The sequence below is a fragment of the Bombus pascuorum genome, chromosome 9 (assembly GCF_905332965.1).
Source record: "Bombus pascuorum chromosome 9, iyBomPasc1.1, whole genome shotgun sequence".
Taxonomy (NCBI): domain Eukaryota; kingdom Metazoa; phylum Arthropoda; class Insecta; order Hymenoptera; family Apidae; genus Bombus; species Bombus pascuorum.
In genome coordinates this window covers 8,540,274-8,555,498 of record NC_083496.1, presented here as the reverse complement: position 1 = coordinate 8,555,498, position 15,225 = coordinate 8,540,274, and the positions used below count along the sequence as shown (strand labels likewise).

General features: G+C 33.4%; 1 protein-coding gene across 1 annotated transcript in view; it reads left to right on the top strand.

Annotated features, from left to right (window-relative positions):
* The window catches only part of LOC132910565 (Kv channel-interacting protein 1-like), a gene marked incomplete at its 5' end in the record, with an annotated part of 48,732 nt that overhangs the window by 25,428 nt on the left and 8,079 nt on the right, over positions 1–15,225 (top strand). The window contains one exon of the mRNA XM_060966335.1: positions 6,941–7,153. Coding sequence (XP_060822318.1) covers positions 6,941–7,153 — 213 coding nt within the window. The remainder of the gene's footprint in view (positions 1–6,940; positions 7,154–15,225) is intronic.

Sequence of the window (15,225 nt, the reverse complement as noted above, 5' to 3'; positions counted from 1 at the left end):
AAGTATGTTTTTAACATAGGTACTCGAAATAATGTAATGTTTCGAAATTTTTAATTATTTCTCGAAATGTGTTAATAAATCGAATAAATTTAAAGTCATTTTCTGTTAATATGTAAATATAAAAAATTTGATATTTGTACTTTATCTCGATAATCGTTTAGAAAAAGCTGTAGAACTGGATGTAAATACTAATCAAATCTGATACATACTTTATGTACTGGTCAAGTAGAATGGGTCTTTCAGTTGATCGGTAAATTCAATTTTCGTTAAACAATCATCCGTTGCATAGACGTTCATGACTAAATTCACAATGTCCCACTCAATGCGTTTTGTCCTTTAAGCTCAATCGAAATCGTGTTCAACGTTAAATCGCTGGCGGCATAATCACGAAGACCTAAATCAACAATCGCTATTTATTCCGGCGAGCATCGCTGTTTGCGATTAGGACTGTTGCGAATGTATCTCCTATATTTGTGACCAAGGCATTCCTACTTCGGCGTTATAATGCTTACTTACGCTACAGGCTTATTTGCCTACACGTTCACTACACAGCTTTGTTCAAATTGGAAATTAATGTTCGCTATTAAGCTCACTTTACGCAAAAACAAAGTTGGCAAACAGATTCTTATTAAGAATGCGAAAATTAAAAATAGCAAGATAAAGGTTTGTAAAAGTAATAGAATATACAGTGAATCTCAAAATTAATTATATTTTCGCAATTATTGAATTTGACGAATTGAAATAAACGTATAACATAAATGTAATATAAATTAAAATTTATGCCATAGTGAATTTTTTAATAAATTAATTATGTCACCTATAATTTCTTTCTCTCTCTCTCTCTCTCTCTCTCTCTCTCTCTCTTTCTCTCATAATCTTTCAATATCCGAGGTTGAAATTTTTATTATAAGATGACCTCCAAAATCATTAGTCGGTACACGTTAATTACTAACTTTTACATTCTTTTATATTAACAACAACTTCGTTGGTCATCTTCAACAGCTTATGTATATTAGATTTTCCATGTAAACGCATCTTCAGTTTCATACAACCCCATAGAACAAAAATCTAAAGGGCATAGGTCGAGTAATCGCGGGAAGCATGTCACAGGTTCACCTTTTCCTAACCATTGACCATTAAAAGTTTCGTTCAACGATGCTGTTATAGTATATCTACAGGGACATTATCAAATAGGTCAATGTTTTACTTTTATCACTACAAGATATTATCGTATAATCGAACTGGGTCATCTCGACCTTGTAGTATTAATCTTATAAATAAAAAAAAAACATAAAATATAGCATTAACAATACACAAAAATATATTAGTTTATAACCATGGAACAATTCTGCTGAAACAAAATTGTGCACATTTGACCGGTTAGATAGGAAAAAATTGTACGTTAAAGGATTAACACGCGGAAACAAACAACGTTACAACTGTCTGCTTCCGATCAGACAAAATGCCCGTAACTCGAACATCGAATATCTTTAACTGGTTCGAGCAACGCACGAAACGCTCTCCATCGATTGCTTTCGAATGAAAAAACGCCGTCGTAACTCAATTTGCCATAATTGAAGCGTGTGCTAATCCAATTTGTCCCATGAGCATGAACTCCAAAGTGCTTTTGGCCGTGGCGTGTACGCGGCGTGTTGTAGGGCGTTATTATTAATTCTTTTTACAGTTTTCAATTACTTCGTACTGGAAGATGTCGAAGCCATTATTGCAAAGTTGAGCACGTTGTATACGCGACATCGAATAAAGTACGCGACAAATTACTTCGTTTGTCTTGGTGCACGAAGGCAATTTATTCATAAGCGAGGTAGAGGCTGCCTGGCTTTTTACGTTTACTCGTATCATAAAGTTGTCGACGACATGTAGAAGACAATATACCGTGTCTCTTGGTAATAATCAAAACTTCAATGAAAGCGTTCCCGTGGCTAGAATACGACCGAATAGCAGTCGCAAACCGAGTAACAACGTATTATGAAGCACGTTTTTCATGTATTTTTCTTTATTATACTTCGTAACTTCGTTATTTGAAACTTTATTATCCCTTGCGCTGATATCGTGCAGATGATAGGTAGTATCTATATACTTTTTTTATACTTATACAATATTATATCTATACTTTTTTTGTGAACTATTCAAATTATATTTTAACTAAATTTAGAAATTTCTATTGTTTTCCTTTGTACCAATTTGTATTAAACTGTTGCGTCGTGTAAACGTGGAACAGACAGTTTGATTAACGCAAATAAAAATTTATTAGAAACACGTAAAAAGCCTTGTTTCCAAAGAAAAACGCGATGCAGAGTGCGAAATAAGGATAGAAAAGCGGCTTAGAAATTTAAACTTTGTACATAACTAAGATTAAGTATCGTTGCTACTCATTTATTTCGATCTTTGTAACACCTAATAGAAACAACACTTTAGATAGGATTAATGATTATACAAGTAGAAATCAGATTGAACAAATTCTTGATATTTAGAATCGTGGCTTATAAAAGTATAGAGATTAGTAGCAGTGCTATATAATACTGATATTTATTTGAAAAATCATGATATTATAAATACCATTATCTGGAAAATATTTGCATAATTCTTACAACATAGCATTCTTGTTATTTACATTTTTACGATATTTTTTGGTATATTTTTCGGTCACTAAAATGTATTGCTATCCAAAGAGATAGCATAATTTTAAGCATTTCACGTTTCTCTTCTCTCTCACGACAATCGCACCCTTCGTTCGTTGGTCTTCACTGACCTACTCCAAGCTTTGACACCTGCATTCTGTTCAATGATAAACGCTGATTCAGCGTTCTCCCTTTTCACTATCGCCAGACTGGCATGCGTATTTTCAAAGAAAAAGTAGGTCACCATGTTTCCGGAAATTCGATTGCCATTCAGTATCTTTTGCAGTTTAAATGTTGCACTTTGAAGTCATATCCTTCGAACCAATTGAAATAACAACTTGTAACAAACTGCACTTCCCAAGACTTTTTTCCCGGTGTTCTATGGATTCACTCAGAAACGTGATACTTTCCCACTGTACATTTTACATTCAATGTGTAATATTCATTTTATACGGGTTGTTTCTGCTAATATAACCAAGAAGAGGATGATTCTATGTAAAAATAATAAGTCGGAAGCATGGAACGAAATTTCATGATTAATAGACAGCAAATGCTTTGAATATATAATTAAACTTCATACTGTTTTTCTTCCTTTAACAACTTGAAATATTGAATTTCAACCATATCAACTACAAAATTACTAGATAAATTTATTCATAAATCATTTTAAATACACATCAAAGTTATTTTAAAATCTATTTTATACATCGTTAAAAAATCTATATTATTTTAAAATTCCACTATCGTAATATTCCATCGTGAGATACGTGTTAATCAGAATTTTTTGCTTCATCTTGTTAATTTTCATATTCCTTTCTCATTTTTAGTTTCTCGTTTATTTTTAACAAAATGCTGTTCGTAAATATAAACGGTTTGCTGTTCCTATACTCGTAAAGAAAATAAATTCGAAAATAATTCTTAAATGCCAACTTCAACATGAATTTCTCGGTATATGATAAAATTTGAACCGACTGCGTAATTCCTCTTTATGAAACTTTTCTCTCAATTTTGCAAAAAATCCGCTTCCTGTTCTCATCTTTCGCTTTCCTCGTTTCATCTCTCGAACCCGTTAGTGCTCTTTGCTCTTCGAAATGAGCCACGCTAACAGCGCCGACGAATACATCTCTTTAATGTATAAAGAAATTACTAACAACGTACTGTTCGTACTGTGATATGGTATCCCTTAAAATTAAGGGAAAACCATTTTGGTCTCTTTAATCACAGTATTTATGCGCTTGTACTTGTCTCTTTAAGCCGTTTTGCAAAGGTAATTCATTAAAAGGAAGAAATTCGTTTAAAATTAAAAGATTCTCCTGGATAAAAGAACCGTGGAATTCTTCGTATGTTTAGGGGCAAAGTAAGTTATTAATTTAAAATTAATTTTTAAAAACACAGGTAGAAATGATGTACGATTAATGAATGCATAAATGCATGTACAAATTATCAAATCATGTTATACTTTCCTGCGAATGAAGATACATAAATATGTATTTAAAATTATACATAAATATTGAACGTTTTAATTAAATTAATATATCTGTAAGCTCGTTTTAACGTATCAAAAGTAATTTAACGAGACAAAAATTATAATGAAAATAACTTTGGAATCATAGAATATCCACAGAATTTTCGAGAAATTAAGAAATCTCTACGCAGAACAAATATCGTTTACTAACTAGAAATATTTACAGTGTCACGTTAAACGATCTCACACTTTTGATCTTTAATGGAGCCCTTCTTTGTGATAATTTAAATTTCGCTGAAAGCACGAAACGCTTGGTCTATTTTAAAACGCCATGCAACGTCAATGCCCACTTTTCTTGGTGAGTGTAGTCGAAATTGCGCTTTCGCATATGTAGAGCGTACGGAAACGGAGACACAGTGTCGCTGCAATCATTCTCTTCCGGCGTAAAGTCAAGCGTGAACGAGTGCTACAATGGAACAGAGACGAAAGCTACTACGAACCAGCTCCTCCATCTTCTATCGCCATTCAAACTTCTGCTAGAATTTCCATAATAATTATTGCGTCTGCATTGGAAATAGTTAGCCTGTGGTTCGAGCTACTTGTACGCGTAGCGCCCATGCTTTATTTACCGCGATAATTCTCTGGCATTTTTCATTTTCGCTCGATATATTTTAATTTTGTACAGAACGTAATTTATTTACAAAGTCACAAATGTAAAACTCAGAGCAACGTCGATCCACGGCTCGTTTTTTCCCGACAAGCAAAACGACGTTTCGGCTTCCTGCTTTTCTGCTCAATGTATTTCAACCCTTTTGACAGAATGAAATTTAGTTAGAAAATTACAAATGAGCAACTCGTAACAAAAACGAACCCTCTCCGTGTTTGCCTTTTTTTAAGAAAACAAAAGGATACTCTAGTACCTTTAGTTTCAATATATATATTTAAGTTTTCTAATAAAATATTCACATCGCAGAGAAACCGCGTCCACTTTAATCGTTAGGTAGAATCTCATAGCGAAGATAGTTTCCATAGAATCTATCGATTTTCAGTCAAATGAATCAAGGCACAAATCAATCTTTTACAACAGTGATCACCGTTTCTTGGTTTTCACTAAATTAATTCGTACGCTTTGGTAAAATCCACGTAGTGTTATTATAAATCGACGAAAGTGTGTTAATGTTTATGATCGTTAATGTCCGTTGATTTCATAAGAAGATCGTAAATATCGTTTCCCATCCTCGATTTACCGCTAATTCGTGCATCATATTTTAGTAATACATTCGCGTATTGTTAATAAAAATCCTGCAAACTGTCCACGTACTTATAAGCAGCAGTGTACGCTTTCACGTCGTGGCGAGTTTCCGGCTCGTAAGTTGGCGAACTGGCATTAAAGTTTATTACCCGTGGGACGATGTAGTATCTGTCGTTATCGTCGGACAGTCAATTATCGCGCGATTAAATGGGCTTTTCGCGTGTGCACTTTGATTTCGATTTAATCTCCTTCTCGCGTGAACAAAATCGAAATTTTACGAAAGCGATACAACGGCTACCAACGTCTGTTACGTTAATGGATTTCTCGTTACGTCTATTTTTTGGTATCGAGCGAGAAGAACTCGAAAACATTATTTTAATCGCTATCTTTTGTGCGATATCAGTAACGCGGATTACGAAAATGCGTATAGTCGGGTAATGACAAAACTCGTGTAAGAAACGGTGAATAATTCGATATGTTTTACATTCTTGTTCCAAAACGAAAATTTTCATGCCTCTGAGATAGGGAAACTCGTCTATTTTACTGTGGAAACATCATTAATTGCACAAATTAAAATCAGATACCTTGAAATTAAATGATTCAAAGTCGAGATCACGTACGAGCAAACAAGTTAGATGAAATGTAATTTCAATGCAATAAATAATATAATCAGTTCAATTTAATAAATAAATTACTTAAATACAATAAACAATGCCGATCGATCTATTATAAATCGTTGTGTAATATATCTACAAACATTGATAGAAAAACAAGTTTTAAATCTCATCGTAATGGGCTGTTTCAATAAAACAGTTCCCTAGGTGATAGAGAGCTCTAGATATCAATGGTTTTCCCAATTAAACGGCATACCATTAGCTGTAGTCTATATTCTATGACATGGTATCATCCAATCGAAATGAAGGTGTAAATCGAATTTTAACGAAAGTATACAAGCTAAATCCACGATAATCTATTTAAATCGACTTCTCGTTCATTAATTAAACACACGAACGATGTTCGTCGTATTTTATTCCCTTTTCCATTCTCTATCGTGAATATTTCATCACGTTTCAATTCCTATGATATTCGTAACGCAGCAACTGAATATATCAACAATTTCGAAATTTTATTCTTTGAAACGCGATTATATGAATTGTACTAATGATCAATAATATTAATTAAAATTGACGAGAGCCAAGAATAACGAAAACAACTTTTGCTTTTAATAAATAAAATTCCGACATTGATAATAAAAAAGAAAAAAAAGACGGAAGATTGTAATCGTTTATAATAATAATCATCGTGTCTAACCAAAATCATTTAAGCCATGACGTGAATTTTTATAATTTAACTCTTTAAATTTGTATTGTAACAGTTACAGACTGACTTCCATTCTGAATATTCCGCTACGTTAATTTAACGCACGATGCTCATTTCCAATATTCATATTTCATATGGTTTTATTGTTTCTCCTCTTCGTTCTATATTATGGATATTTTGTCCGTGCACGAAACAGTGAACAATTTCAATATACGAGATATGGTATCTAATACAGCAAAGACCAATTTTATTCGGATGTTGTAGGACTTCGTTACTGGTCTCAGCATACTGTCTCGTGGTTCCATCGACGAGAAGCTGCGCTGGACGTTTTCCCTTTACGACATCAATGGCGACGGTTGCATCACAAGGGAGGAAATGACGGACATCGTGACAGCTGTATACGAGCTGATGGGGAAATTTTCTGACCCGAATATGGACCATGAGGGTGTGCGAGAAAAAGTAGATCGAATGTTTCAGGTATGAATTTTTCCCTATTGTGCAGATTTCCTTATCGTGCAGATATTCATGCGTGAACTTTGATTAAAATTCGATTAAAGTTCACACAATGGTAGTACATTACGTTACATTATTGAAATTAGAAATTTACAATTAGAAATTTAATGTGCAACCCTTGGTACATAGTTAAATTCATAAACCTTCCCTAGAGAATGATTCGATATAAAACTCAGTATAAAGCGCAATTTAAAATATCATAAATCAAAAAGCAATTTTAAAATACATCGCGATAAATTAAATTAAAAAACTTTCACGGCAAAGAAGAACATTGCTTGCGGTTAAATTACAGTTAGTGAAGTACAGAATCTCAAAGTTTCAAAACACAAATCGGTACTTTACAACGTTTCTTACGAGTTATTTAATATAAAATGAAATCTTATCAGCTATTACGTACTTACATCTGTGCATACTATTCCTGTAATTTTCTCCATATGACATTATTCTTGTGCCACGTTTCATGAACATCGAAAGCATATTCGTTCCATAGACCATCTGGCAAAGCACCAGCTGTATTGTCTGAGAACCACGTATATAGAAATATTGTAAAAGAAAAGTAATAATTATTTTCTTCTTATTGTGCATTCATCATTCGCGTCGAAATTACTTTGTTAGCTTCAATATTAAATTAAAAAGAACAAATATATATATCGGGTCGTCTTTGGAAAATGGGGCGTGTAATGAATCTTTCTGCGATTTGTCCATCATTGTTGTATACCAGATGATATTGATTGAAGCGAATGTATTGCAAAGGTTAACAAGTGATATCGGTGAGTGAATAATTGAGATGTCGGTGACGATGAGTTTAGGTTCGATAACGAATACACGGTCAACGGAATGACGATTGCAATTAGGAACTCGATGTACGTGTTCACTGGGCTAGTCGAACTTTCCGGATTGAGCGACAGTCCAAGTGGAACTGCCCTTATATACTCCGCTCCGTATCTCTCTGTATCCCTCAGGTTAATCCCTGTTTTTAAAGAGAGTTATTTAATTACTTTATACCTCTGTTACGTACACGTCCCTCCCGTGACCGTGGCTACGTTCAGTGACCCATTATGTCACTTCGAGCCCAAGCCCACTGTCATAAATCTCGGGTAATCATAATTGACTTAATTCATAAATAGCTATTCCTCAGTTTTATTGTTTAAGTATGGCTATAATAAAAAGTCTGGACTAAAGTATCGAGGACTTTGCCAAACACTCCGAAAGAAAGGCTCCGGTGTCCTTTCATCTCCGACATATATATACTTTCGAACATAGATCGAGTAGCAGTATAATATTTTGTCATTTGAACACGTTCATTTGAAATTGTTACAAGTATGCATCGTACATCGTACAATCGTGTTACAAGAAATTCCGATTTTTACCTTTGTACAAAGTACATCAAACAGCTTAACCTATATAGTTGACAATTAATTTGTCGAATTGAAGAGTTGCCGGTATAGTGCGACAGCTAGAAAATCGATGAGCTACTCGATGATCTTTCATCGTAGAAGGTAACAATAGACAGAAAGTTTTCACAGGCTTTGACAAGCTTGTTCGTTCACTTTGACGAAGGAAAACGAGTGCTCGTAAAGCATCCAGTCGATTTCAATGATGCAAGGAAAAGCCTTTCTTTTTAGCGACTGTCACATTGTTAGCCGCGAATGACAATGTCTGCGATGATGTACTCGTACTCTTGTCTCTGTTATCTTTTTTCTACGTCGAATAAAAGGCGATTCGTTTCAGAGCGACAATTTTGGTGCGGACCCCATACCACTGATTTATCAGAAAGGAGTTCCTGTTATCCTTCGTCTTGAGATGTTCTCAATTTCAACTAAATATTTTACGAAAAGAAAAGATAAATATATCAGAGTATTATTACAATCATTCTTCTTTACTAATACTTTTTTTTATTAATTAGCAAGAGTAACATTTAACAAGTAAGTGTATCAAAGCACGTGTATATCCAGATATTTAGAAAATCTTTTAAATACGTAATATAATCGTATTAGTAATTATAAAAATGGCCTAATCGCGAGTTAAAAACTAGAAGAGATTCAACTTGTTATTTATTTCCTGTTACATCAATTTACATTATAATAACATGGAAACATTTTTTAACATACATATCTAATAAATTGAATAGATTACATTGCAATAAATTGCACTGCAAAAGTTAAAGCAAAATATATACTTACACTAAATTTTTTTTTATTTTATTTTGGTTTTTACACTTTGTCCTGAAGGACATTTGGTAAAGTGTTATATCTCATTGGTAAATAAAACAAAATAAATAAAATAAATATAGCATGTGGGTGGCTACCCCCAGCGGGGTGCCAGCTTCGTGTTTTCTAAGTTATATCTTTTATGTACTTACACTAAATATCACCAAATATTGTTTTTGTTGGAATACAACGATATTTCACGCATAGGCATAATTACCCTTACACAGCACCCACACAGGCATTTGAACAGGACACTTACACAGGTCATACTTGTTACTGTACAGAGAGTGGGGTTCAAAAGTATTTAAGGGATCATGGATCACTACCTAAGTTTAGTCTGAGAGTAACTGGCCAACAATCAACAATTTTTGTATACGTTGTTAATTATATCACTCGCTTATATACATTTGGTTCTGTAGTTCTGTTTAATAAACATCGCTGAATATTATTTCAACATAAACATTGTGTCTTCCACAGATTATTAATCTTAACATCAAGATTAAATTCTGACAGTTTTCTTTCAGAATTATTTCAAGCTTTGCCGATATTATTATAATATTCGACTCTCATTATAGTGATGCTGAAATCTTAGAATGTTTCATATACTGCATACGATATACACATAAAAATTTTCTACGACAAACGTTAACAGTTCGAAGTGGCTTTCGTATATGTACGTAGAGTAAACGAATTAACGAGCAATTCAACGGTGAAATACTATAATTATTTGTTGCATAATCAATTGATAATTTCCAATCTTCGTCTCGAGTGCTTGCTGTAGCTTGATCATGTTTATGCGCAAACGTCATGAATGTTAAACTTCTGCCAAGAGAAATGGTAACGCGAATTTATTGGCAAAGCTCGTACGAAATCCAAGGGTAAACGGCTTGTTTACGGCTACCGGTTTTCACGTTCACATATGCATGCACATATATGCACAAAGAGCTAAGAGAACTAACAAACACGAACCGGGGGATGAGTAGCGAGGAAACTAGTACGAATCTAACGTGAAATCGCATTGCAAAACATGCACTGACGTGCACTGACTAAATGTCCAAAGTTCTCTAAGCGCTTCGTAGTCTATACTTTTCGAATCTTGTTGCTAAAGCTACCGAACTTCGCCCTGTTCATTCGACAAAATGTTCACTAGTTCTATGAAATTCAGGAATATAAACGCTTCATTCGACGCGAGATCGATGAAACTTGGAGATAAATATCTTTTACTTTCGTTATAACCAGATTATCGATTTTTACATATTTATATCAAGCGTGAAAAAAGACACAAAAACAAACATAAGTTTAAAAGTATATCGTCGTATGCTTGGAAATAGAAAAGAGAAAATTATACGAATCCTAGAAATTTATTCGTTGCAATCATATTCTTAGCATTATTTCCGATACTCCTATTGATTTTTTATTAAATCTACATGAGACACGGACGTTAGAAATATTCCTATATATCAACACCTAATTTTTCGATTTTCCTATGACCTACAAAACAGATGTATTCTTGCATTTTCGACGAACGAGGACAGAAGCAACCGGCAGCAACACGGAATTGCCAATTTAAAGTTTGTTCCTCCACGATACAAAAGAAGAATACGAAGTTTAAAGTGGTTGATATTTCGTTTCTATCGATTACTTTCCTTCATCGGTATCCAATACCAGTACACTTTACTGTCCAACGTGTCCGAATGAATTACTGTACTTCTTTATAGGTATTGTACTTCCATAAGAAACTGCGAAAACGATATTATACTACAAGTTTGTACTTGTATAAGAATTGTTTCGTTGAAAGTACATAAGCGTATATACGTATCTACGCAGACAAAATTCGCAATCCTAATAACGAAATGACAAACGTATCCGCATTGAAACTCTGACGACACCTTTGTTACATCGGTGCTCTTCCTCCTTCCGGTATACGATTCCGGGTTTCAACAAACGACGATGACGCTTCGTGGTGCGGTAGATTCAATCGGTGCTAATTAATCAGCGAGAAAGCAGATGTAACTGATGTGAGCTACGCCATACGCCGTTCGTTACTCCGTATAGACTTTTAATTAAAAATGAGCAACGTATAGATCGTAAAGAAAGGATCGCAGTGAAGTCAGATCCATTGTTTCTAAAAGCCCCTACCGCGCTTTCGAGAGCTCTTTACGCCCAGCCAAACATGCGGATCATGTTATGTTTAAAAACAGGGTCAAGCGGCTTCAATGATGTACACAAATAAATTTAAATCAGTTACTTAGCGCGATGAGATATTTTCAAGATTTGAAGACTTCGAGATTTTAAATAATTGTAAATTATTGATTTCACCTAAAGTGATATTTATACCAGAGTTGAGTCTATTTTTAACCATTAAGGACATGATTTTGTCAAATATAGTGAAAGATCTTAAAGATGCCAATTCACAGTTGCCACAATATTAGAGTTTGGGTCTCAGGATGCCGCGCCGTAGGATTAATAACACGAGTATAAAATTACTATGTTAAAGTAAAGATGAATATTATCTGTTTTGCTATTTTGTCTTCGAAATTTAGCTTCAAAATGAATTACATCCAAAATGTTCGTTCACACGCGGTAACCATTTGCAAAATTATTTCTTCTCTTAGCAACAATATCATTATCATTTGTTCGCACGGTTATTAAATCTCGTACGAACGAAACAATAAATTAACAATAAGTAAGAAAGGTTCTTAATTTATCGCAGGAAATTACATTATGAAAATCCATACGTTTCTAATTAATGAAATCTAAAAACACGTTTGATTAAAGAGTATCACATCACATAATATGAATATTGAATTTATGTTTGAAGAACCTACGTTTCGATAAATCTGACGGTGTCCATTACGTTATTGAATGATGCACGATAAAATGCAATATACGAATTCCAATGTACAAATTGATGAATGTAAATTTTTATTTCTCGATTTATCTCGCCAATAAAGCACATGAAATATAATATACATTACTAATAATACTCGTACGTTACTAATATTCATAATTCGACGACCTTCGTTTAAATCTGCCAGTTTAACGATATCCTCTTTTTACTTAAAATTATTAAACAACACCAGTCGTTAAATAACAACAGTTATTAAATAACGTGTCGTTAGAGCTTCCGCGTGTCATTAGAAGAAAACTTCACTTTGGAAAACTGATACCGACTGCAACACAACACAATATCTACCAAGTTTAATGAAGTGTTAGCTTAGAACCATGATTAATAGCAACGTCCAAAGTAAGCTTGCTATTAAATTTCTCCTTCTAGTTTTCTAAGGTAAATCTATATCATTGAAAACTAAAATAATTTTTACTCGATGTACATAATATTTATTCTGTATAAGCGCGTGAAAGGTGTCAAAATGTCAGCGCGCTATTTAAAGAAAACAGAGGAGGAGGAAACCAAAGCATCACAGTTAAAGTGACATGTGGAAACGTAGAAGAGGAGAACAAATATCGAAGGTCGGAACAGGAAAGAATGTGTAAAATCTGCAAGAAGGATATTGGGACGTTAAAACATCTGGTGGTAGACTGCACTGGAGTAGAAAGAATACAACGCGAGTGTGGAAAAGATTCTGACGGATGAAAGATAGGAACAGGAAAGAATAAGGATAGAAAGAGACGAAGAAAGAAATGATGGAAGAAATACCCAAGATTAAAAGGTGCAATAAGCAGACGGTTAGCAATAGGGGCTGCTGACGGAAATAATAGTTTTAGAATAGGAAGAACTTCTGGCATTTTCTGTAACTCTTAGTATGTAGTAACTGGGTTAAGGATAACGTAAGAATAAAAGAAGGACGAATGAGAAGATCGTATGAGAAAGTGTGTGATTAAAAAAATCGTAAGCAAGTGGAGCTTTTCGTTAAGAAAATCCACGTCAAAATGAAATAAATTATTATTATTGCTATTTATTCAAAATACTAAAATCAATGAATTTAACTATATTTGGATAAGATTTTTAATAATTGAATAAAATTATTTAATTTTTAATCGTATCAAAAATTATACTTATACATATACAGGTCAATTCGATTTATTGAAATTTTATATTATTATTGTTATATTAATATTATTATATAATATTATTATTCAATATATTACAATCAAAGTTTGAAAGATATTTTAGCTTTAATTTTCGAAGACTTACGCACTGCATATATGAGACGCGTGATTATTATAAGTGTCATTTTCCATTATCCAGGGGAAATTCTGTATAAACACAGCATACTATCGATTAGCAATAAGCTAGTATCCGTGGCATTCGATTTCTGCAGTTTGCGAAACACGGTTCTCGAATTACACACGAGCTTTGCAGATACCATCCTTTTGTCTTTAACCATTTCTCCTAGAATACTAATGAGCATCGACGTTTTCAGCATAGTGTGTAACGTTTCAACGTAGTTTGAACTTTACATTCAGTCAAAGCATTAACCACTTGTGCAAAAGTTTACGTTCTTTAGTTCGGACGTTTAACATCGTTAATTACCAAATTTGTAAGGGTTAAAGGAAACTTGGAAATTTTACAAAATACCATTAACTTTAACAGTTTCATAAAATAACAGATATTTTCAGCGCATTAAAAACTGAAACCGGTAATAAAGTTTCTTATGAAATTATTATCGCTCTCACGTGATACAAAATTACTTGCTCTCTCCAAATTTCATAAAATTGTAGGACGTGGATGAAGCTTGAAGTAATAACAAGGAAAATCTTGCGCAGATTCTTAAATTTCCTTTTTGTAGTTGCGATATAAATTCGATAGAATTCGATAATGTAAACTCTTGAAAAAAGAATTACAAATAAAATGTTAACGTAACTTTGATCTCTAACACGTTAACTGCCCGGTGGTCATCGGTTATGGTAAGTATTTTAGAGTAATTAAAATAACATAAATTTCATGGATAACATTGTCAAAGAATGAAAAGTATTCAAAGGCAGTATTATGTTTTGTAAAAATTAAATGTCGTGGTATAATATATTTCACAGGGCAAAATATAGTCAAATGAAAAAGTTTCCCGAACTTCTCTTCGTGTTACAATTGATAAATATATTAGGCTGTCCGAAAAGTGTCTTTCTTTCGCAAACGTGCTTTTTGCAATAGTGTACCTTCGTGCAAACGTGAAACCAAGTCTGTGAAATGTCGCGGTGTTTAATTGTAATTATAATTCGACAAAATTTTGTGTTGTGCGTGTATTGTCTCCTTATAAAACGAAAGAAACTTTTCTAACACATACTATGCACCTACATTTTTTTAGTTTATTTTTTGGTTTTTTTACAATTTGTCCAGAAGGACATTTGGTAAAGTGTTATATCTCATTGGTAAAAAAAATAAAATAAAAATAAATATAGCATGTGGGTGGCTACCCCCAGCGGGGTGGCATCTTCGTGTTTGCTAGATTATATCTTTTACGTATGCATCTCCATGTATACATATATCGTGAATCATAGACCTCTTTTGCACAATAACATATCTGCGATAGATTATAGTATTTTGTCTTTTTTCGATAAGAAATTACTAAAAAACGAATATTAATATTCGTATTTCTTTCGTCTTCCTTCATTTTAAGTATGCTTCGTATTTTCTCGATAAGAACAGTAAGAATAATTTACTTTATACCTGCACTGAAAATTAGCCTGCGTGAGAAATCAAACAGAACTGATTTTCCACATTTTTGAATGCATGCAATATGCAATACTTTTTATGTCGAGGTAATAATTAACAGACTCGTACATAATACGAAGAGAAGTTCACGGAAATCTTTCCACACGAAGGTATTTAAAATTCTCGTTGACATTCAACGTGTTAGACAAATGGAT